Genomic DNA, 21,719 nt, shown 5'->3' on the forward strand with positions numbered 1-21,719 from the left:
GATCAGATGTTAAATAGGGTGGACAGATTTTTGACTTCATAACTCTAGCAATTATTAACAATGAAATAAATTCCACAGTGCAAGGAGCCTGATAGGACCGATAAGTTTATATTTTGGTTTTGATTTTTAATGTTATGTTGTCATGTTGAGTTCGGTAGACAAAGTTGTGGATTATTTTGATATATCGTGATGCGTTATACAAATAAGTAACAGTTACTGCGATAATGTAGTCGCCCTCTGCGGTCGCGGTGAATAAGTCGCCAGATGCAAATTTAGCCCATCTCTATTGCAACACCTGTTGTCAACAAACAGTTCTTGAGTTTTTCCTTTAATTTGAACATTGCAGAATTCTAAAATCTGGCGTAAAATGTTTGAACGTAACCAAAAAACGATATTTGTGTTAGACCATACTCGCTATTTCAGCATTTCCAGCGAGCAATATATATCCATGGACTACCTGAAGGGTAAACCGGTGCAGGAGACACCGGCTTCCGGTAGCAGCTCCATGGTCGTCGGCACACAGCTAAGCAAAAGTTTGTGGACCTGTGCCGTTGAGTCTTCCATTGAATATTGTCGCATTGTTTGGGATCTATTTCCGGGGAAAAAGCATGTGCGTTTTATTGTCTCCGATACGGCAGCACACATAGTCAACACCTGGAGCCCCAGCACTCAAAATATGTCGCATGTCTCTAATGCCATGATGATGGTTAGCGTACCATCGCGCAGTATTCCACAATCATCAGACTACTCGGTCATACATGGACTGCGAGCAGCTATCGAGGCCCTGGCAGAGCCAACGGATGAGCAGCTGTTAGCGACCCAAGTCGGTTGCAAACAAATCCCCAACAAGGGACGTGTCATCTGCATCACATCGGCGCGGGATAATACAAGCATGAAAAGTAAGACTTTGGAGCAAATGGACAAGTTCTAAAGCATGTTTTTAACTTTTTAACGTTCCTTAGGCTTAGAAGACATTTTTAATACGGTATTGCTACAGCAAAATGCATTGGTTGCACCGCCTAGCAAAAAGGGTCTGCAGATAGATCATTGCCATCTGGTCATATTAAATATTGTGCCATTAGGAGTGGAATCCTTGGTGACCAATCGTAATCTGCTCGAAATCTCACCACTCCTGGACGTCGAAATACACACAGTGAACGCACCAGACATCTCGGATAAACTATTGCATCTTATTATGGGCCATTACGATCTGGCCAGCACCACGGTGACCAACATACCTATGAAAGAGGAACAGAATGCCAATTCAAGCGCTAATTATGATGTAGAAATATTGCATGAGCGCGCTGCGCATACAAAAGTCTGCGGACCGGATTTTACTTTAACCACAAGTATAAAGCCAGGGACCACTTACGAAACAGTTACACTTAAATGGTGCACGCCACGTGGCTGTGGTTCTTCTGATCTGCAGCCTTGTGTCGGACAGTATAATGTTACACCCGTTGACGTGACCTCACGTCCCAGTTCTTGCCTGATCAACTTTTTATTGAACGGACGCTCTGTGCTGCTGGAGGTGCCCCGCAAAACGGGCACCAAGACAACCAGCCACATGCTGTCGGCTCGTGGCGGCGAAATCTTTGTGCACTCCCTATCCATAGCACGCTCTGCCATGGACGAGGCGCCGTCAATAAGTGATGGACCTGGTGGACGTGTCTCCGACTATCGCATACCTGAATTAGGCCAGCTGTTTAAGATTTCGCGAATGGTGCCTCTGAAGACGAAGCCCAAGGGTAAAAGTTCACAGGGTGAACATCTATGGAGGCGACTACCGCGTTACTTTCCTAGAACCACGAATGTAACAATTCTGTTCAATTTGCAACGTCAATTGAGCTGGCTTCCACACTTTTTGCATTTGATAGTCAAGGAGGATATGGACAAGCAGGACGAAGTGCGTTGCCAGCAGCAAATCCACGAGCTATACAAAAGCGCATCCCGAGGCGACATGCTACCCTTTAATACTACAAATAACGCGCGGTAAGTAGATAGCACCTAACTAATCTTCGCCATGGCAATGATCGTATCAGGGGATTGTTTAAACTAGCGCAAATGTTAGGATAGAAAATTAAGACTATAAGGAAAGACAGATGTTTATGATTCAATCTGTGTGCCGAAAGGTACACAAATTAAATTTTTGCTTGGTCGGTTCGGCGATGGTCATATGGGCATTACAGGTTGAATGATGTATCCGCACTAAGTTCAGTAGTTCTTTACTAAATGGTCGGTTTTAGTGCTAGTGTCTATATGATTTTTTTTATATTAGCAAACGTCGATACGTTTTTTCAGCCAAAAAAAAAACTGTGGTTATAAAGGTCCAACTAAGACAACTCCCTTTTCTTTCGTCGTTAATCAAGCAAATTAGCCATTAATAATTTTTTTGAATTGGAAAGTCGTATTCATAAAACTGTTAAAATTGAAAACACAATAAGTGGCTAGAAAGGCTAAAGAATCCGGATACCGCTTAGGACAAATTCGCCTTGTTCACTTAGAAGCAGCTTACTCTCTCACTATTATATGCAAATACATATAAAAAATATATTATAATTGTCTCTTAAACTTAATTTAACTGTAGCCCAAAGGTAGGCAAAACAAAGGATCAGTACAGACTATTCTACAGGGAACTGGAGCAATTAATTCAACTAAATGCCCAAACACCACATCACAAGAATCTGCTAGAGAGTCTGCAAAGCCTGCGAGCGGCCTATGGTGATGTGAGCAGCAAATTGGAGCCGGGTGCTTCACACTTGCGTTCCTATACAGAATCGCCCCTGTCACCCGAACGCCTTGAGCCCACAAGCAGCGCCAGCATCAGTTCCATCAGCATTTTAAAGGCTAGCAAGCGACGCATGTCTAGCTCTGGACAGCGGTAGGTCAAAGATGAATTCTTGTGTAACATTTACAAATGAAAACTCCCACTAACTCGTTTGCAGCTCGTTGCTGGACATGATTAGCATAGCAGAACGCAGCCAATCAAACAAGCGGTTGGATTTCTCTGGACGCCTTTGTACGCCACTGGGTCAAACAGCGAAATTGTATCCCGATTTTGGAAATAAAGAGAAAGATATTCTTACCCCTGGCGTAGTAACGTCAAATTTAAAAGATGAGTCTATTCGCAGTTAGCTATACGTTAGCTGAGTAGATTAGTCTACTAAAAGCATGAACATTCAATGTCTATATGTACTTCACACGAACATCTAAAGATTCTTCTATTATTAAAATTGACTTCTGGCTTGTAAAATTTTCTTAAATAAGAAATAGTTGACGAATAAGTTATATATTATACTTTTTACCAAATTATAAAAAATTTTGTTAGAATATAAGATTCTTAAGTTATCTACTAAGAATGATTTTCTCCCTCCCATTGAAAAATGTGTGTTTTCCATTCAAAGCACTCTTTTTATTTTATGTACACATATGTAGTTAGTTAGAAATTAAAAGTAAATAATTTTAAAAACAGAATATAATACAAAATTCCTGTCTCTTTGTATTTAACACAAAATTTTTAAATCAAAGAATGGACAATAATTCTACAGTCACGAGACTGCTGCAAGTGTCCGAGGAGGCAGCGCCCGTGGTGCAAAGTGAGCTTTGCATTTGTTATGTATTCTTTCGGTAAACTGAATTTCTGTCTACTTCCCTTTTTTAAGTTCCCATTATTGTGGGCAATGAGATGTTCATTCTTACCCAGCAAGACATAAGGCGTATCGAGGATATACGTCATTTGAGTTACAATCGATTGGGTTCCCATGCTCAGATCTCTCCCATTCTCAATCAATGGAACGCTCAAGCCTTTGGTAATCACTTTAACAGTAGTTCCGCGCCAGCAACGCAGTTTTCTGCACTACAGGGTCTACTCCCGCACAGCCAGCACCAGCCTACTCAGGTTGCTTTCCCTGGCGTTGACATAGATATGGAGAAGACGCCACCGCGAATTGTCGCGAATGTATCTAAGCAACTGTCTTGGTCCAAGCAGTCCAAATCCTCTTCACCATACCCTATATGTTACAGCATCGCAACCTCAACCAGTGGACTTCCGAAGCACAACAATGATGATAACCTGCATCGATCTCCAGATAGAAAGAATTTTAGTTGTCAGACATGCACAAATACTACATCACAGGCCTGCAACACGGAGCCAAGATCACATTCAGCAACAATGGCTAGCAACACGGAGACAAGACCACATACCACTTCACGGGCATCCCAGACGGGCCCAACAAAGAGTCGCAGTCAAATTTTTAAAAAACATCGATCCAGTGATAGCTTGTGCTCCGACACTTGCAGCCATACGCAGGAGGAGCTATGCGCCTGTGGGCATTCTCTACCAAAACCACGATCACGCCGCGTCAGGCTTGCATCGCCTGAACGTTTACGCCAGCAACGTAGCAAATCCAAATGTTTGATACCGCACGTTACTGTGCCTAATAAGCTTTACGAAGAGCTGCAGGCGAAAAAAGGGCAATTGAAGAAAGAGGAACAGCAAGAACATTTTGATCGGAAGCAGCAGTCTTCGGAAGCCAGCGTCGACCATTCAAGACAGCAATGACAAATCAAAACTTTTATTTACATTTTAATCTCTACTATGTATTTTACGTCACCCCCAACTCTTCCGAGTCTAGCAATTACATACTAACACAAAGCGTTCATCGATTTACTTTTCATCAGACGTTTCTTTGCATCAGTCGGGATCGTCGACGGTTTTTTCTTTTTCTTTTGGGGCTGGTCGGGGTCTGATTCGCCCTGACCATTGAAATAACGTTTGGGTTTATTGTGCTCGCGCTGCTCACGCTTCAGTTGCTCGGGTGTGCAAACGCTCAAATAATAGTCTTTGAGCAGGAGCTTGAAATCCTCGACTAATGTATCCCTTTCAACTTGGACTTTACCACCAAAACAAGGCGCGCACGCCTGCAGCTCGTTGACCTTGAAAGGTTTGGGTGCGAATTCAGAGGCGGGCCTCCACACAATGGCCAACTCCTTGCCTCCATGGGGATTGTAAAAGAATGCAGCATATTCGGAGTAGGCATCCTGTGGAATCAAAAATCAGTTGATTAAACCAGCTAATGATAAAGTAGGTATGAGCTAAAAAATGTTTCTCACCCTCAATTGCTGCACGATCTTGGCCAGCTGATCACTGCCCGCTAGCGGCAATCGAAAATTGCGTTGACTGAAAGGCAAAAATGGCGAACCAAGATCGTAGCAGAGCGTATTAGACAGCAGATCCGGTTTGAGCTGTATGACCAAATCATAACCATCGCCGGATGCCATAAACAGTTGCGCGGGTCGTACAAATGCCAGCTTAGGAGACAACAGGCTCGACTCGATAAGTTGCAGCGCATGTCTGGCCAACAGAGTGACACGGCCCAGAACTGGCTTGCTGGGGCTGTTATTGCTTGTCCACAAACGACCCGCATGCTGCTGATCGTAGGCGGTGGCCAAACACAATGATGGATAGCTGTCACGTTCGCTGCGATAGCTGTGCTCCAAATCTGTAATTTGTTGCTCTGCAAAAATGCGAATAAGATCAGATATGGATTATTGCACAGGTTTATGGGACTGACCTGTCCAGCTGTTGTTGAAATTAAGCAGAAACAATTCGCTGCTCCAGTCGCTGTGGGCGAGCAGTTGAAGGAAGCGTATGAAACCAGTTTGTGGGGAGACAGTAGTGTGTGGCGTCTGTCGCTGCTGGAACAGATGCGCCACAAGCAGCTCCGTAGCTATGGACGGCCACAGACCGTCGTCCAGCAGCTGTGAAGCCAGCCAGCGCTTCGCAATAAGCACTGTGGGCCCGAACGCGCCATGCAATTGATGCAACGCATGCAGTGCACCACTGACTCTAGGCAGTATATAGTGGCGTCGCTCCAGTTCGCGACTAGCTGGATTGTCCACATAGGTGGTAACACCACGTTCTGTTTGCTGTTGCTTCAACAGCACCAGCTCCTTACTATGTGCCAGCTCCAAGAGAAAGCAGTAGCCTCGTTTAAGTACCAGCAAACCATCTTTGCAGAGATGCCAGTGAAGATGATGTTGCTCCTTGAGCTGCTGCCCAATTTGTATTAGAAAGGCGGTCTTTAGGCTCCGCAGTGCGCCCAGGTCACTTGGCCACTTGCCACTCGGTCCCAACTGAATGATCACACGCAGCACTTGACCGGTATGGATGCGATCTGCTACCAAACGTGCCTGTGGCAGCAATGGCTGTGGCTCACAATAGCGAAAAACGGGTGAAATCCCAGATATTGACACAATGTCGAGCGGCAGCTCCTCAAGACTGTGCAGTTGGCGTGCCAGCGCATCGTAGCAGTGGATGACGTGTGGCGTGAGTGCCTCGGCGTCAGTTTCCTGCTGAATTTTCAGTTTGGTTTGCAGCTTGCCCACTTTGAAGGAAGGCGTTAAGGAGTATACAACATCAAGGTTACCGGCAATGTACTGCACTTCACTGGGCTCCAGCTGAAGCTGATGCTCTAGCAAATACAAGACTATCTGGCGCGCTATCAAGCGCTTTTGGCTGGGCGGGTCTGTTGCAGTAGCCCACACGACAGCCTCCGTTATGCTGCCATCCTGAAAGCGACGCAAATTGGATTTATTACCCCAAAATTTGCGAAATTCCGCGGCACCATTCGCATCTTCATTAGTTGCTGGTCCCTTATCCAGCACTTCGTGTGCATGCTCCGGATCGAGTATGAGGCCTAGCGTCAGGGAGCGTCCAATGACTGGCGCCTTGGTGTCCACGGTCCAGGGACTACACGGTACTTCAAGTGGGAGAATGGCGTGTACGCGTTGTCCCAGACCCTTCTGTAGTAAGCTATACAGGAATAAGTTTAGGCAATAATTCTCATTTTAAACAGCTCCTAGAAGCAACTTACTCTGTTAGCAATTTAAGCAACTGCGGGTGGGCATAGTTGGCATAATCGTATTTGATATGCGGCTGAATATGTAACTGAAGTAGCTGATCCACGCTGGCTGGATTAGTGATTCTGTGCCGAAAGTAGAAATAGAGATTAAACATTTTCTGATTATATTATTTCTTAGATTTAAGAGTGCAATTTTTTTAACTTTTTAGTTTTCATAAATAAATTCCGCTTCTACTGTCGTTTTTCTAGACCAACCTAACAGATCTCAATAGATTATGAAAATACAAACGTGAAAACGGAATACGTATATCAAACTTTTCGTACAATTACGATTTACAAACGATGTGAGCTATATGATATAGAAGTCTATCAGTCTTTTCGAAGACATTTTTTAGGCTCATATAAAAATACGAAATTAGTAAACATGATTTTCATTTAATAAATCCATAATTTGTGAAATATTGGCAACTTGTCACGCGTTTTTGCTTGGATTCATAGGTTCAATTACGAATAAACTTTTTACTTTATGTCTCTAGTAGTTTACTCGTTTTCTGACATAAATACGATATCCCTGTGGATGGGTATAGAAAAATAAACAGAGATAATTTGTATATTACAAAACACCCAACTTGTATTACTAAATATAGTCCGGAAGCTCAGCCGTATCCAATTATATATAGCTTCCTTTATATAAATATATATATATATCCCTGTGGATGGGTATATATATATATATATATATATATATATATAGAAACACAGCTCAGATCAGGGAAGACCATTTATAAAATAAAATATTTTGATAAATTTTCAGCCATTGCGCAACTGCGCCACTCACTTGAGTATGTTATCCATGCGGGTGTAGAGCGGTGATGTTTGCATGAAAATGTGCGAAAAACTATTGACTTTTACATCATTTAGCAATTCGACGGCCAACTTTGCCTCCGCACAAACGGCTTTGTAGACCGCAAGGGGCAGATTTGCGCACAGATTGTAATAGCCGGTTACATCCATGAAGCAAACATCATAGTAGCCGGCCAGGGTGCTTAGCTGGTACGGTTGATGTTGTGATAGAGTTATGCCTTGTGTCCAATCACTGTTAGCTAGCTGATTCCATACGGTGCGGGCAACCTGATAGCTGCTGCTTGACTGGTGAAGCAAACGCTGCTGTTTTAGATAAGCAATGTACGCGGCAAGAATGTGTGCACTAAAGCCGCTGAAGCCAACATCAAGCTGGCGTTGGTGCAGCCATACTTTAAGCAGCAGCAAACCCTCCTGAAAGTTACGGCGTCCAGTGAACGTGCTAAGTAACAGCTTTTGATTCTCAAAAAGCGTCAGATCGAACAGCACATTGGCATTGTAGTGCTGAGTAGCGGGTAACGTTTCCGCTTCATCCCACTTATCTCCGAAGACGGAGGGCCGAATGTTGTTAATCCATGGTAAAAAGCGACTCAACTTAAAGATCTCCTTCTGTGCTGTAATATACACGCGAAACAACAAATATTTGCCCAACTTAGCGGCAGGCGTCAATTCCAGCACTGGTTTTAGCGGATTATTTGCATGGTAGTTGTAGGCGAACTGATCTGCTTTAAAGGCTGGTTGTTGCTTTATTTTGCTTGCCACCGTGGCCAGATAGAGCGCACGCTTTTGATCGTAAATTAAATTGCGATAATCGTCCTGCTGGAAGCATGCAGCGGGCATTTCCAGCGCCACATCTACCACAATCTTGGGGCCCAGCAATGTGCCCGTGGCCGCAGCGCCAATCAGCTTTGGCTCCGACGTTGGTGTCAAGAATTGAAAATTAAAAGATTTTTTGTGCAGATGCAGTGGCACCTCCAATTGGCAGGTGTCTAGCAATCCGTCTTTTAATTCCTGCACAGCAATCGTAAACGTCTCTATCCATGTTTCAATGTAACTGCTGTATTTGGGCTTGAGTTGGAGCTCCTCCAGCATCTCCTTCACCTGTAGCTTGAACAAATTTGAATGAAAGAGGTTGCGTGTATCGCGAATCTCCTTGATTTCTTCCAATGTCGGTGGTTTAACGTTCGACTCTGCGTGCTTGAATTTTTTCTTTTTCGCTTCGCCATTGGCCAGCGGCACTTTACGTTTATGCGCTGTGACTCGGTTTGGTTCATCAAAGCCATCATCGCTACTGGTGGCAGCAGTAGCTGCATATTCGTAGTCGGTGTGTGATTTCGAAAGGGAAGGCTGTAACTGGGATCGATTTTAAAGTTGCTGTTAATATATATTTGTGCTTAAATATTCTAAACTTACTGCCTTAGATTCTTTTTCTTTAATTCGTCCCATTTTATTCAGCCACACTAAACCAAAAATAAAAAGCAATAGCGTGCCAAACAATTGCACGTGCTACTTGGTTTTGGTTTTAATAATACGGCCAAAATTGGCGCTTTTTTATTACAACAACTTATCGATTAATAAGTGCATTTCGGTATTTTTCGCCCCATTTAAAATATATTGATAGCTTCAGGGATCTTTCAAGATCTTTTTATTTGAAACTGAAGCATTAATTACATAGATCTATCGACAATACGTACTGCGCTTACGTGATATACAAACATTAAGCTCCTCCTCATACAATAAAATTAATTAGGATGCCCATATAATTACAAATGAAAAAATATTAGCACATGCCCCGTTCCGAAGAATTGCCGCTATAGCATTTTTTTATGTTAAGAACGAAATAGTAAAAAATGTATTTTTTTATTTGACTTTTTTAACTGAACAATGATAATTCTTCACGTCTTGACTGTAGAAAGGAATAAAATTTGTTGAGCTATCGAACGATATGCTTTTAACTGTTCTTAAAAGTAGATTTCATTACGGTGAAAATTTTGATTGATAACAATGTAGTAAATATTAAAAAAAAAAAAGTCAGAAATCGAATATATTCGAAAGCGGTAGAAAACTGCTGAACTGTCTCATCGATAGCTCCCGAACAACACGAATAAAAAACTAGTAAATTCGGTCACACTGGTGAGGAGTAGTACATTGCAGACTTTTTGTACTTGTATATAGAATTTGTTTCTTTCAATAAATAATTGCTTATGCTATTTTGTATAATTGTGTAGATCAGCTAAAATTAGAATATAAGTGGTAAATACCTTTAGTGGCATTCGCTGCTGGTTGCGTGAGTGTATGGCGCAAACATATGCATATGTACAGATGTTGCCTAAAACAAAACTCCATAAATTGCACCGTGATAGTATGTAAGAAGAAAATAAATTTTGAAACGAATCAATAGTGTTTAAGCTTGTTTATCAAGCGTTAGCATATTGTTTTAGGCGTTTTTCCCCGTGTAAAATAAAGTACCGGCTAATTATTTTGTACATTGGTATATTTAGTATATATTTTAATTTTGAATCTTTTGCGAGCTGGATTGTATTTCTGTATTATTTAGGTACGGCCACATTATGACGCAGTGTTCAATTTGTGCGTGTGTGTGTTTGCAAGGCAGGGGAAAAGTCGCTCCATTTTTCTCGTGCTCTCTTCCGTACGTTTAGCTTTGCAAAACATTTTAATGGCGAATCGCTTAAATATTGAAAAATTGTTTGCCGAAGTTTTTACATAAGAAGCAAACACAAAAACCAGCAAAAGCACGCCGCAAAATAATAAGTGTCTAATCGCATGGATACACCTCCCAACTGAAGAAATTGGCCAAGCGCTAGTGTGTGTGTAACTGTGTCTGTGCGCGCGTGTGTGTAAGTGAGCAATGAAAAATGAGGCGTAGGTGAGGAATGTGTGTGCAAAATTGTCGACAGGTACAACAAAAAATAACCAAATTAAAAACCAAAACTAACAGTAAATTACAGTTCAAGTTCCATTTCAAAAATCAGGGGCGACATTTATTAAATGACGCGTTGGCAGTGTAAAGAAATATGGCAAAATTCAAACAGCAGTTGTGCACCCTGTAGTCTTGCGGTCGCTGAAAAGAAGCTTTTGCGTGCCGAAAGCATTAAAAGAGCAATAAAATAAAAAATCACGTACAAACACAGTTTTTAGTTTGATCTTGACTATAAAAAACGCACATGAACTATTTTTGTGCTGACCCTCAATATATCTATGTACGGGCAAGAAGTATACGCACTAATTGGCCTAATTTTGAGTGCCTTCCTTCACATTACGACAGCAAAGTCGGTGGCTGCTGCTGTGTCGTGTGGTTACCACATGGTGAATCTTTGTAAAAGTCTCACAGGCATAGTGCGTAAATTGTTGGACTAACTGCTTGCAATATTGCTTAAACAATTTACAAATAACTTCTATATTATTTGTGCGCATCCATGGTTTCATGAAAATCAATGGTCAAATGTATGAGACAGGCCCTTTCGGCTTTAGTGTGACCGTTTCAAATCAAGCAAATATACCGAAAAATACTGTTTGTAGTTATATTAAAAGCATTTTCGCAATATTTAAGTTTCTTTAGTTAATAAATATAAAGTAATATATTGGTTAGAAAAAAATCGAAATTAGTATTTTTATAAAACGAATTTAAGAACGATTCGATTTTTTCGATGTTAGGGATATGTGCTGGTAACTCAAAACTAATGCAATGTTTGTTTTTTTTTGTTTATTTTTTTTTTACATTTACAGCTTGTTTTGCCATGCAAAACGCAGGGTCGACCATAAGGTGTAAATACAACTGCACTTGCACGCCGACACAACGACAATTAAACCTATTTTCATTGCGCGCGCTAATGTCAGCTGATGACCGGTTAAATTCAATTTGACGACAAGAAAAAAAAAAGCAAATAACTATTGTTCTTTTTTTGTCGTTGGCGTAACATTAGCGGAATACGTCAACCAAACTTTATAAAAATTGTTAGAAATTTGTGGGGAAAAATGTGCAAAAGTGTGTTTGTTAAATTGTTAGCCAAAATTATTTGTTTACCTAGTACTACATAGAACGTAACTGCCTTTCTTCATCCAACAAGAACAACAATAACAAAGATATTTCGACACACCGGACAGACAAACAAGCACACAAACTAAGACAAACAATAAACATAATACAACTGCATTCAATAATAGCCAACAAAATTTAACAAATCACCAAGGAAATGCTCAAATTGAATACTTAAATGTCAAGCGACAGCAGCACTGAGGCCACAGCAACAAACAATATAACAGAAACAACAACTGTAAGCTAACAGAAGAACAACAGAGCAACAGTAGGGCAGTTGCGAACTTTGGTCGAAAGAGGAGAAGCGCAACAGTGGAAGCTGCTTGCCGTATGCATTGGACGCATGCGCGACATGCGTGGACGTTAAGTGAGTGTGCGTGTGTGTGTGTGTGTGTGTGTGTGTGCCACTGCATGTGTGTCCACGCACAACAAAAGCAGCAGCAACAACAAACCAGAAAATAAAGTCCACACATTCAACAGTTTGAACCAAATATTTTGAGCCACAATTTCGCATTTCAACAACGTTTTGGATCAATCTTATCAACAATCGATAGCCGTTGCTATTAGTTTCATTTATTATCTTTCAAAATTCTGTGGAAAGTGATTGCGTTTTTCAGTCAAAATTCAAGGGAACGTGCCGAATATTTCTCTCTCAGCAGTATCAGCTACAATAACCAGAACAACAATATGCAGCGACGCGAACGGCAAACAAGGTGAGTGTTGCACCAAATTCATTTCATCCAAACCATTCTATATATCAGCTATATGAGTATAACCAGCGAATACCCTCCGACAGCAGATTTGCTTTCGTTCACCGTTGGCTAAACGTGGTTGTTAGGATACTGCGTCAGTGGTATGCAAAGCTCCTTAAACTCCATACTGCTTTAAAACTTCGAAAATCGTGCGTAGATTTGCCATTTGCCATTTGTTCATTTCATATTTATTCATTTCGTTTTGACACAACATTCAAACCAAAAATAATTCTTTCTCAAAAAAAACCAATCGCAGCCAACACGCCCAATTCCCCAATCCCCAAATCCCATCCATTTATTCAAGGTAGTCCAGTTATACATTGTATTCTCAGGTATTCCTAAGAATTCATTGGTTGAGTTGGTTGGTGCATGGGACAAACTTGACATAAAAGAAAAACTGTAATCGATTTCTGCTCTTTGCTCAGGGTTGTTATTGATAAATAATTGAAGAACATTGCACTAGTGCGATCATGAGCAATATATTCAAACTCTTGTTTGTTATCTCATTTTTTTCGCTTTACTTAAGGTAACGCGAAAAAAGTTCATTATAATGATTTATATACGTCCGTATTTTTATACGCAGTTGTTATCAGGCTGTTGCTCAAAAATGTTGCAAATAAATTAAAATGTTTGGCGATTAGATAATTCAAAAAGAAACATCTTTTGGACCCCGAAAATGAATTACCCTTTATTTGATTACTGAACGTTAAACATTGCAAATTTTTTTTTTACTGAAAGCGTTAGTTGCGTGGAACTTTTTATTCAAAATTTAATGCGGTAGTGCCCATAAGAGTACAATAATGTTGTAATCTGTTTTCGACATGTTTAAGCAAACACGGAAACTTAAAGAATAAAATATTAAAATTTTAAATCTGAATTCAATTCAAATCTTCAGCCGGATATATAAATTTTTTATTCCGCATAAACAATTGCAAACCTATTTATTATTAATAATTTTTCTCAGATTTCTCACAACTTTTCAATAACTATTGATTTCTTATTTAATTATACTTAGACTCAAAAGTCTTGCTTCCTTGCCAGATATTAAGAGAGATATATATAAAAACATTTGAGGTCGATTTAAAATACGGTCAGCTCCATTAAAATGTAATTATTTGAATATGTTTAAATATGAAGCAGTTGTACACGTAGTCATCAAATTAATTCAAAATGCTGTTTATTTGTTTATAATTCTTTGTTCCAAAGTTTTCTTTCTCCATTAAGAAATTCTGTTTGCTTAACGAACAAATATCTCATATGCGCACGTTTAATTTACAATAGCTAGACATATCACACAAATTAATTGCAAATACTAATGAATAGGTAAAAATAAACAAAAGCTAAAACAAGTTTTGACTATATAATCGGTACTACTTGCACTTTGCACTTGCACTTCCTAAATTAAAACATTTGTATACCCCAGACCCATTGAAAATGGTTAACTAGCTGGGCTTTTATAAATTAACTAGTTTGCAAGGACCCCACCAACACTGAACACTGTTAGATCCCCCTGAGATCCCTGCTACAATGCATCAAAAAGCTGCAATACTAAAGATGTAAAGCGACACGATAACTATTTGATTATTTCAATCGATATTTAGTTGTTTCGATTTCTTGGTATATTTTCGTGCTAAAGTGGCAGCAATATCTGCTTTGTGGCTTGGCGAGATTCATCTACAGATACGAAAACATGTGCATCTAATTCACACGATGTGTTATATATTCACCTTCAAGAAGTTCAATTTAACGAATAGTTTCGTTTGCACTTATTTTCATGAGGTTATGTTTAAATCGCAACTTACCAAAATTACCAAGTCTACAATTATTTAAACCAAAGCTGTCAAAATGTAAACAAACAACAGCTGATTGTGCAGAGTTGCAACGCTAGCGGCTGTTCATTCTGTTGATCTTTCACAGTTGCAATGCCCAATGAACACGTCAAGTGCATTTTAGTTTTGTGCAAAGGTTTGTCAGAGGTAGAAGGAGGCATTTTCCAGTCGATCCAGTGATCTTTTATTCGTCCTTGCGTCGCTTTCTGAGAGCTAGTAGCATATTTAGAACGTAGGTTCACCTCTAGCCCCCGCAGATAGTTTGTTTTATATCATCGATAACTTTTCATAAAAACTAATATAAGATTGCGATTTGGCATTTGCATTATATTGTATGCCATATTAAAGCCCGAAAGATTGTGTGAAGAGCGGACAATAAATACCTAAGCTTCTAGCTCGGCGCCGAGTATAGAGTATTTACTAGTCAGTAAATTTGCTACTGTTAATAATAAAAGAAAACTTGTGTGGGAAGCAACTAGTGACGTCCTAGTCTTGGATAGGTACATAAATGTATGCGGTGAATTGAATGCAATACCCGTCACTTTGGCCATTGAGAAAACTTTTCTGATGCCACCTGTATTCGCTGAATACTCTTCTACAATATATTTTCATGGGTATATAAGTAGAAGTATGAATATAAATGTAGCTACGCAATGTTTCGAAACACAATCGTTGCTCTCTTTCGGATTTCCTATTTACTCGCTTAGCGGCTTTCATCGATTGCCAAGAGAAAAACTGTTATTTGGTTTCTCTAACATTTTATTTTTAGCAAATAGCATATATATTTAAACTTTTTGTTTTATTTGATTCTCTTTACGCCACCGTTTGGTGCTTTTCGACCAATTTTGTAATGCGATTCCTTGGCAGACACTCGCTTGAGGGTTAAACGAACGCCTTTGCAATCTATGGTGGATGCCTGCGCTTCTTCTCAGGAAGTGGAAAGCTAAATGCAAGCACACTCGCACATACATACATACTTATTTCAGATATCGGCCCCGCCTCCTGTATCCGGCTCTGTCCCCGCCTCCGTCTCCCTCTCCGCCCGTATTCGAGCAAAGTGTAGTTGTTGTTATTTGTGTTACCTTGTGCCGGGTCTATTGACATTTCTAGGTTGCTGTTGACTTAGTTGTATGCCCGTTTTTTTATAGTTGTTTCATCCTTGTTATTATTATTATTATTCCTATTATTTTTAATCCGTAGACCGTGTTTGTTGTCTGCATTTTGGTACTTAGATATGCCCGAATGTACATAGAATACAGTTTCTTGTTAAGGGGCTTTCCCTTTGCCATCGACTAGAACCATATTTTCGTTTTTAGTATATTTGGCTCACGGGGACTAATAAGTTAGCGAGAACAATAAGGCCTTGGGGAATAATTACTCGTGTAACTTTATGGCTTCAAGTGGCAAAAATAAAAATTAATTGTATATTTTCTGGCCGAAAGCTATTCATGAGTCTTGCACCAATTCAAGAATTCGTGTGTTTGTGAACAAAAAAAAGCTAAGTCAGTAAGGGGAAAAAGTTATTTCACACGCTGATGTTTTAATCAAGTCTGCAAACCTGTTTGAACCCGGAATCTCCATGAACCGAACCGGATTAGCTGACTTAAGAACAGATAAACCTAATTATAATTAATACCTTGATTAATAAAAAACAACTAATTTCGACAAGTAAAAATATATAACAAATTGAATGTAAATTAAATTTATTTGTTCGATTGAAAATGTAAGAAACCTAAGTTAATAGATACGAAAAGATATATTAATAATTTAAATGCATTTAATTCAAAACAGAAGAATTAGGCGCTTAAAGATATTATCTTTATTTAGTACAAAGTAATTATGTATATTTAATACTATACGAACATCTGTTACATTGTAAAGAACAAACTTGAAAACAAAAACGTATGAGACCCACCAAGCAAACAATTGCATCATCTGTGTACACATTGCGGCTTCTATATTGCCCTTACCCCTAGAGTCTATCGTGGTGTTTATAATAATTTGATTAAATATTGAAAGTGTGAGCAGTGATTTAACCTTCGATAAAAACTTTATGAAATGCATATTGCATATACAAATGTTTTAATTACCGCGCAAGCCCCGAGAAGCAGTTCGGGGACTTGAGATTGGGGTTATTGAGCCCTTCACAGAGTCGCTGATATGTGGAACGTTTGACCTCAATTATGAAGAAAAGGCGAGATAGAAAGAGAGCAAGAGAAAAATGGAGAGAGAACCTAGGAGATAGCACTCGAATATCTGTGGGTTGTGGCTGTTGGAGCCAAACACAAGCGTAATTAATTAATTGAAATTAAATGTATGCTTATTTTGTTTTCGAAAAACCTGCCTAGAAACAAAAAAATTACAGCTTCATTTAAAAGAGAAATCATAATTGATGTCAAAATAAAACCAGTTGCGGCTGCTGCTAATAATTAAGATCACGGCTCGAAGAGAAATACGAAAGATGATTTATTCAAAAGACTCAACTCAATGCTCTCCTGTCGTCTGGGACGCTTTGCTGATTAAAAATGACTGAAATTGTTCTTGAACTCAACTTTGGCCGTCGCCTCTCGCAGACGCGTCGCGAGTGCCTTTCGGCCAGTGAATTATTTGATGCGGTTGCAAGTCAAACTGCGCACCGAGAAGTGAGAACTGTGAAACTGAAAACTGAAAATTTGACCAAACTTTTAGCGCTTCTAATGACTGAAAGTCTATGTATATATGTCTATGTCGACGTCGTGGCTGTAATGCCAGACGATGATAAAGATGACGATGCAGTCCAAGATAAATAGAGCGGCAGTGGGAGCCAAATGGGGCCTTTCAAACTTTTCAAAAGTACTTGACGTTTGCTTTGCACTTGAGTTCTTTAGCGCAGGCGAAAGAGAATTGCTGCGAGAAGTAGCTACAAGTTGAGAGACTTCAACTATAAATGCATAAGTGTCAGAGACTGCCGCCAAGCAGAAAGAACATAATATTTAAAAATCTGGAAATCATTATGAGCAAATAAATGTGTTACGCGCAAATTTGAATGAGACCTCTTCTCGATATGTAGTAATTGCTTGAATACCTTTTTTAGAACTTCAATTCGATATTTGCAATGCATTATTTTGAAATCCGAATGTTTAAGCTAAAAATATAAACATGAATGGTAATTACTTATCAATTTGTTATACACCTATGTTTGCAAAAAATCTTTTTATAAATGAAAGGTTTTCTTTCTATAGAATTTTCATTTAAGCTATCCTTTTGAAATTTCTGCGTAGCCTTATTTGCATCTGCACATTTTTTTCTAACAGTCTATCAAAAAGAATAAAAACTGCTTGGTATTTAAAAAAAATTTTTATATTTTATATTTTATATATTTTATTTATTTATTTTTTTATTTTATTTTTTTTCTTCTTCGCGCGAATCACCCATGCAATGCACTGCATTCCACCTCCCGCCCAACCGACCGTGGGGCGCAGTCGTGTAACGTACGACACGAGTTGCGAAGTACAGAACGAATATCTATTAAGACTACCTACTATCTACTTGCTAAATAGTTGAGAATACGTGGCTTTATTGGAGGAAGAAAAGACTCTGAGCAAAGACTACATGGCATAGTTAATTGAATAAAATTGAAGTGGTAGGGGTATATAATTATGTGTTAGTCTAGTAGGGATCGTGTTTGCTAGGAATGTAATTCTCGAGTTAGTCATCGTTTATGAATGATCCAAAGCTATAAAGATTATTTCCAGATATCAGGAACAGTGGTTTTATTGCCATCTTTGACTCTTATGTCTATTTTGTGATATGCATTACTCATGGGGAATCTCAGTCGATGCCCTTTATACTCTGGTGAGCACAAGCATTGACGGTCTGCTTCAAAATACATGCATTCATACATATATATTATAGATATATGCATGTACACAGTTCGCTCACACAACTGTTAATCAACACTGGCTGCCTGTCATCGCCTCTGGACGTCCTCAAGCAGCTGTCACTAATGAACAGCTTATATCTGTCAGTCACTTGACGCTGCCATTTGCCGCTTGCCATTCACAGTGAAGTGTGCTTATCACTTATCACTGTAAAGGATTCAGTTGGCTGTTGGGGCTGCTGGGACTACTTGTGGGTAAAAAGTTCATGGAAATGTCAACTTTATTTTAGCCTACCCAACATGTGCGTGTTGAGGACTAGATACTCTTGCTCAACTCTGTTGGACTTACAATTTTTGAAACTAAGATAATATATATACACTAGCGGGTATAACCCGGCCTTGCCCGTGGCACTTATGTTATAAAATCAATGTTTTTTAAAAGCTTTGAAAATGATTTTGAAACTGATCGGACGGGAATCAAAATAACTTAAAATTCACCAAAAAAACTTTGAAATGCATTTTCCACCGAAGGAGTTTAGATTTTGGGAAAAATGTGAAACACGTCTCAAATGATTTTTCTTATAGATCTTTGGAAATAAATTTGAACACAAAACGTCATCCACCAAATGAAAATGGAGTTTGGGGCCGATCGGATGGTAAACAAAAATCTTTCATACAACCGTTTTCCGCCAATTTACTACTGTAACGGGTGGAATTTCCGAATTCGCTGAAATACGTATTCATTAAGTTCTTATGGAGAGCTTTGAAAATAAGCTTAAAGCAAATCGGACACAACTTAAAACTTCGCCCAAAAAATCTTTAAATCGCATTCCCCCGATAGAAGTTTGGATTCTGTGAACCACGTCTCAAATGATTTTTCTTATAGATCTTTGGAAACGAATTTGAGCGCGAAACGTCACCCACCAAATCTTTGACCTCCATTTCCACCAAGGAGGAACGGATTTTACGAAAAGTGTGAAACACCCCTCAAATAAATTTGAACAAAGATCTTTGAAAATAAGTTTGAGGCCGATCGGATCGTTAACAAAAAACTTTCATACAAACGTTTTTCGCGATTTTACCACTCTTGCGGGTGGAATTTCCCAAATCGCTGAAATACGTATTTATTAAGTTCTTATGTAGAGCTTTGAAAATAAGTTTGAAGCAAATCGGACACAACTTAAAACTTCGCCCAAAAAATCTTTGAATCGCATTCCCCCCGAAGAAGTTTGAATTCTGCGAAAGTGAAAAACACGTCTCAAATGAATTTTCACATAGATACTTGGTAATAAATTTGAGGGCGAAACGTCACCCACCAAATTTTTGACCCCCATTTCCACCAAGGAGGGTTGCATTTTCCAAAAAGTGCGAAACACCCCTCAAATGAATTTGAACAAAGACCTTTGAAAATAAATTTGAGGCCGATCGGATGGTAAACAAAAAAGTTACATACAAACGTTTTTCGCGATTTTTCCACACTTGCGGGTGGAATTTCCCGAAACCCCGTCTTAACGTGCACCTACATCACATAAGGTAACTACAGTGAAAATTTCAGCTTCCTAGCTCTTACGGTTTGGGCTGTGCGTTGATCACCAATCAGTCAGTCAGTCAGTCAGTCAGTCAGGACAAACAGTTTTATATATAGAGATATATACATACATATATTATCAAAAAACACAGGCTTCAGTGGCATTTGAATTAGTGACAAAACAAATCTAATTCTGGTAATTTTTCTAATTTGTTTTCCTTATAAATAAATACTACATTAGTGTTATTATTTAATATATATCGAAGAGTTTTTCCTGACTGACTGGAACAGAAATTTTAACTGGTGCTTTCTTCTGGGTCGAGGGCGAGCACTACGACGGAGTTTTAGAAAATTCGACCTGACAAAAAAAATAGCTTAGCCATATAATTGTGCTTTTCAAACGCGAGGCCAAGAGCCTGCGTAGCGTCCAACTAACAAGTACAAGGGCCCTGGCTCAAATCCATCGTAAATTGTTAATTTTTATATACGTTTACTTGATTTGTTACAATTTAAAAAATAATAAGTTGAAAATATTTTTTATTTACGATTTACAAATTGTGTTCTTAGCAAAATAAATATAAGTTACTTGGGCCGATGTAAAGAACACCGTTGAAATCTCAGATTGGATGTTTACAATTTCAGTTTGAGGGCAGAAGCTTATTAAGCTGAGTGCACTTCAAACCTAGCTTTATCTGGATGTAATTTATAATCTCTCTGCGCCTAAGCACACAGCTCACAGCTGTAGGCAGATGCCCACATGCATGTGCGAGTGTGTGTGAGAGCTACTGTTTTGCTGGCTGGTCGTTAAATCTCATCGATTTGTTTGACAGGCATTTTACTATGCAGCCTTTTCTCTTATCGTCTCTGTCCTGCTCGCACTTGTTGAGCTTTTGGCTTCAAGCATGACTGGCATCTAATTTAATTAGATGAAAATTTCACACTATTGGCTGTTCGTATTCTTCTTCTGACGTCGTGGTTGATGCTCTTGCTGTCTATTGATGAGCACATTACTTTTATACATTCTCGCAACTCGAAAGCTTTCAACTGCTTCCCACTCCCGAAAGCTCCTTTCATCACACATAATTCCAAGGTGTTTTGTAATAGAAAGAGACGCCAATTCGTAGATAGGTACATACATACACACACATACGCACACTAGCTAACCACCCACCGCCCAATCGTCGTTTACACTTATCAACAATTGATTTCCGTTTTATGCACACTATTAAATTTTCAGCGATTGCAACACGGACATCGCTCTTGGAGTGCTGCACTTGTATCTCATCGTCCTCCTTCACTTTCTTTTCCTCTCTATCTCTCTCTCTCTCTCTCTCTCTCTCTATCTCCCTCTATCTTTCTTGTACATCGTGAGCAGCATAATCTTTTTCTTATATTCAGAGAAACATCAATATTTTATGCACCCACACATAATACGTGAACACACATTTGAACAGAGAGAGCACGACAACGACATTGACAGCCGCCAACAGCTTAATGACGTCATTGGCGCATAATGTTTGATGGGTCACTTGGTCCGTTTGTCGTTTCATTGTGCCAACGTTTCGCCGTTCCATCGTTCCGCCGCTCGTTTGCACTTGAAGTCGCGTGCTTTGCTTTTTATTTCTTTGCGTATACGCTTTTACATTCACATTCTTTTTTCTAAATCCGCAATTTGTCCTTGTTTTTATGTGCCACAGCTACTACTCACTGTTGGTTTGCCTGTCATCCCCTGACTGCCTTTCGTGAAGCTTTCATCAGCATTTCAGCCTGATTATTGTAGCCACTTTCCTGTTGCCGCAAACAATTTTGGCCTTCTGCTGCGGTCTGTGTGGGACAGGTGGTAATCCTGCCATTGCCTAGCCCACACTATGCTACACTAAATATTCTAGTGGTTTTTGTTACTGGAATAGCGCAAAATTTAGTTTAATCCAGCACCAACAAAAAATAATCAAAAATAAAAGTCGTACGAA

General features: G+C 39.4%; 4 protein-coding genes across 5 annotated transcripts in view; 3 read left to right on the forward strand and 1 right to left on the reverse strand.

The window, feature by feature from the left end:
- The first annotated feature begins 137 nt into the window (after positions 1-137).
- asun (integrator complex subunit 13 asun) lies at positions 138-3,281 on the forward strand. The gene is made up of 4 exons (XM_064679625.1): positions 138-899; positions 963-1,992; positions 2,588-2,881; positions 2,946-3,281. The coding sequence occupies exons 1-4, from the start codon at positions 368-370 to the stop codon at positions 3,133-3,135; spliced, it is 2,046 nt and encodes a 681-aa protein (XP_064535695.1). The 5' UTR covers positions 138-367; the 3' UTR covers positions 3,136-3,281.
- A 144-nt stretch (positions 3,282-3,425) lies between these two features.
- Positions 3,426-4,659, forward strand: Mst89B. Its single transcript, XM_064679628.1, has 2 exons — positions 3,426-3,596; positions 3,663-4,659. Exons 1-2 carry the CDS (start codon positions 3,530-3,532, stop codon positions 4,559-4,561), a joined length of 966 nt encoding a protein of 321 aa, XP_064535698.1. The 5' UTR covers positions 3,426-3,529; the 3' UTR covers positions 4,562-4,659.
- Mat89Ba (nucleolar protein 6 Mat89Ba) lies at positions 4,559-9,297 on the reverse strand. Of its 2 annotated transcripts, none has more exons than XM_064679623.1 (6): positions 9,138-9,297; positions 7,702-9,077; positions 6,876-6,986; positions 5,574-6,814; positions 5,113-5,516; positions 4,559-5,040 (listed from the first exon to the last, which is right to left on the reverse strand). In XM_064679623.1, the coding sequence occupies exons 1-6, from the start codon at positions 9,168-9,170 to the stop codon at positions 4,645-4,647; spliced, it is 3,561 nt and encodes a 1,186-aa protein (XP_064535693.1). In that variant the 5' UTR covers positions 9,171-9,297; the 3' UTR covers positions 4,559-4,644. The 2 variants fall into 2 exon arrangements, with proteins under 2 accessions (XP_064535693.1, XP_064535694.1); XM_064679624.1 differs by having other exon boundaries at positions 7,702-9,071; positions 9,138-9,239.
- A 1,027-nt stretch (positions 9,298-10,324) lies between these two features.
- The window catches only part of gish (casein kinase I gish), a 43,316-nt gene continuing 31,921 nt past the window's right edge, over positions 10,325-21,719 (forward strand). Inside the window, exons 1-2 of the mRNA XM_064679689.1 lie at positions 10,325-10,642; positions 11,472-12,148. The gene's annotated coding sequence lies outside the window, so the exon portion shown is untranslated. The remainder of the gene's footprint in view (positions 10,643-11,471; positions 12,149-21,719) is intronic.

Source organism: Drosophila montana, unplaced genomic scaffold (genome assembly GCF_035044405.1).
Source record: "Drosophila montana isolate Dmon_TW-CO22-7 unplaced genomic scaffold, ASM3504440v1 contig_203_1, whole genome shotgun sequence".
NCBI classification, from domain to species: domain Eukaryota; kingdom Metazoa; phylum Arthropoda; class Insecta; order Diptera; family Drosophilidae; genus Drosophila; species Drosophila montana.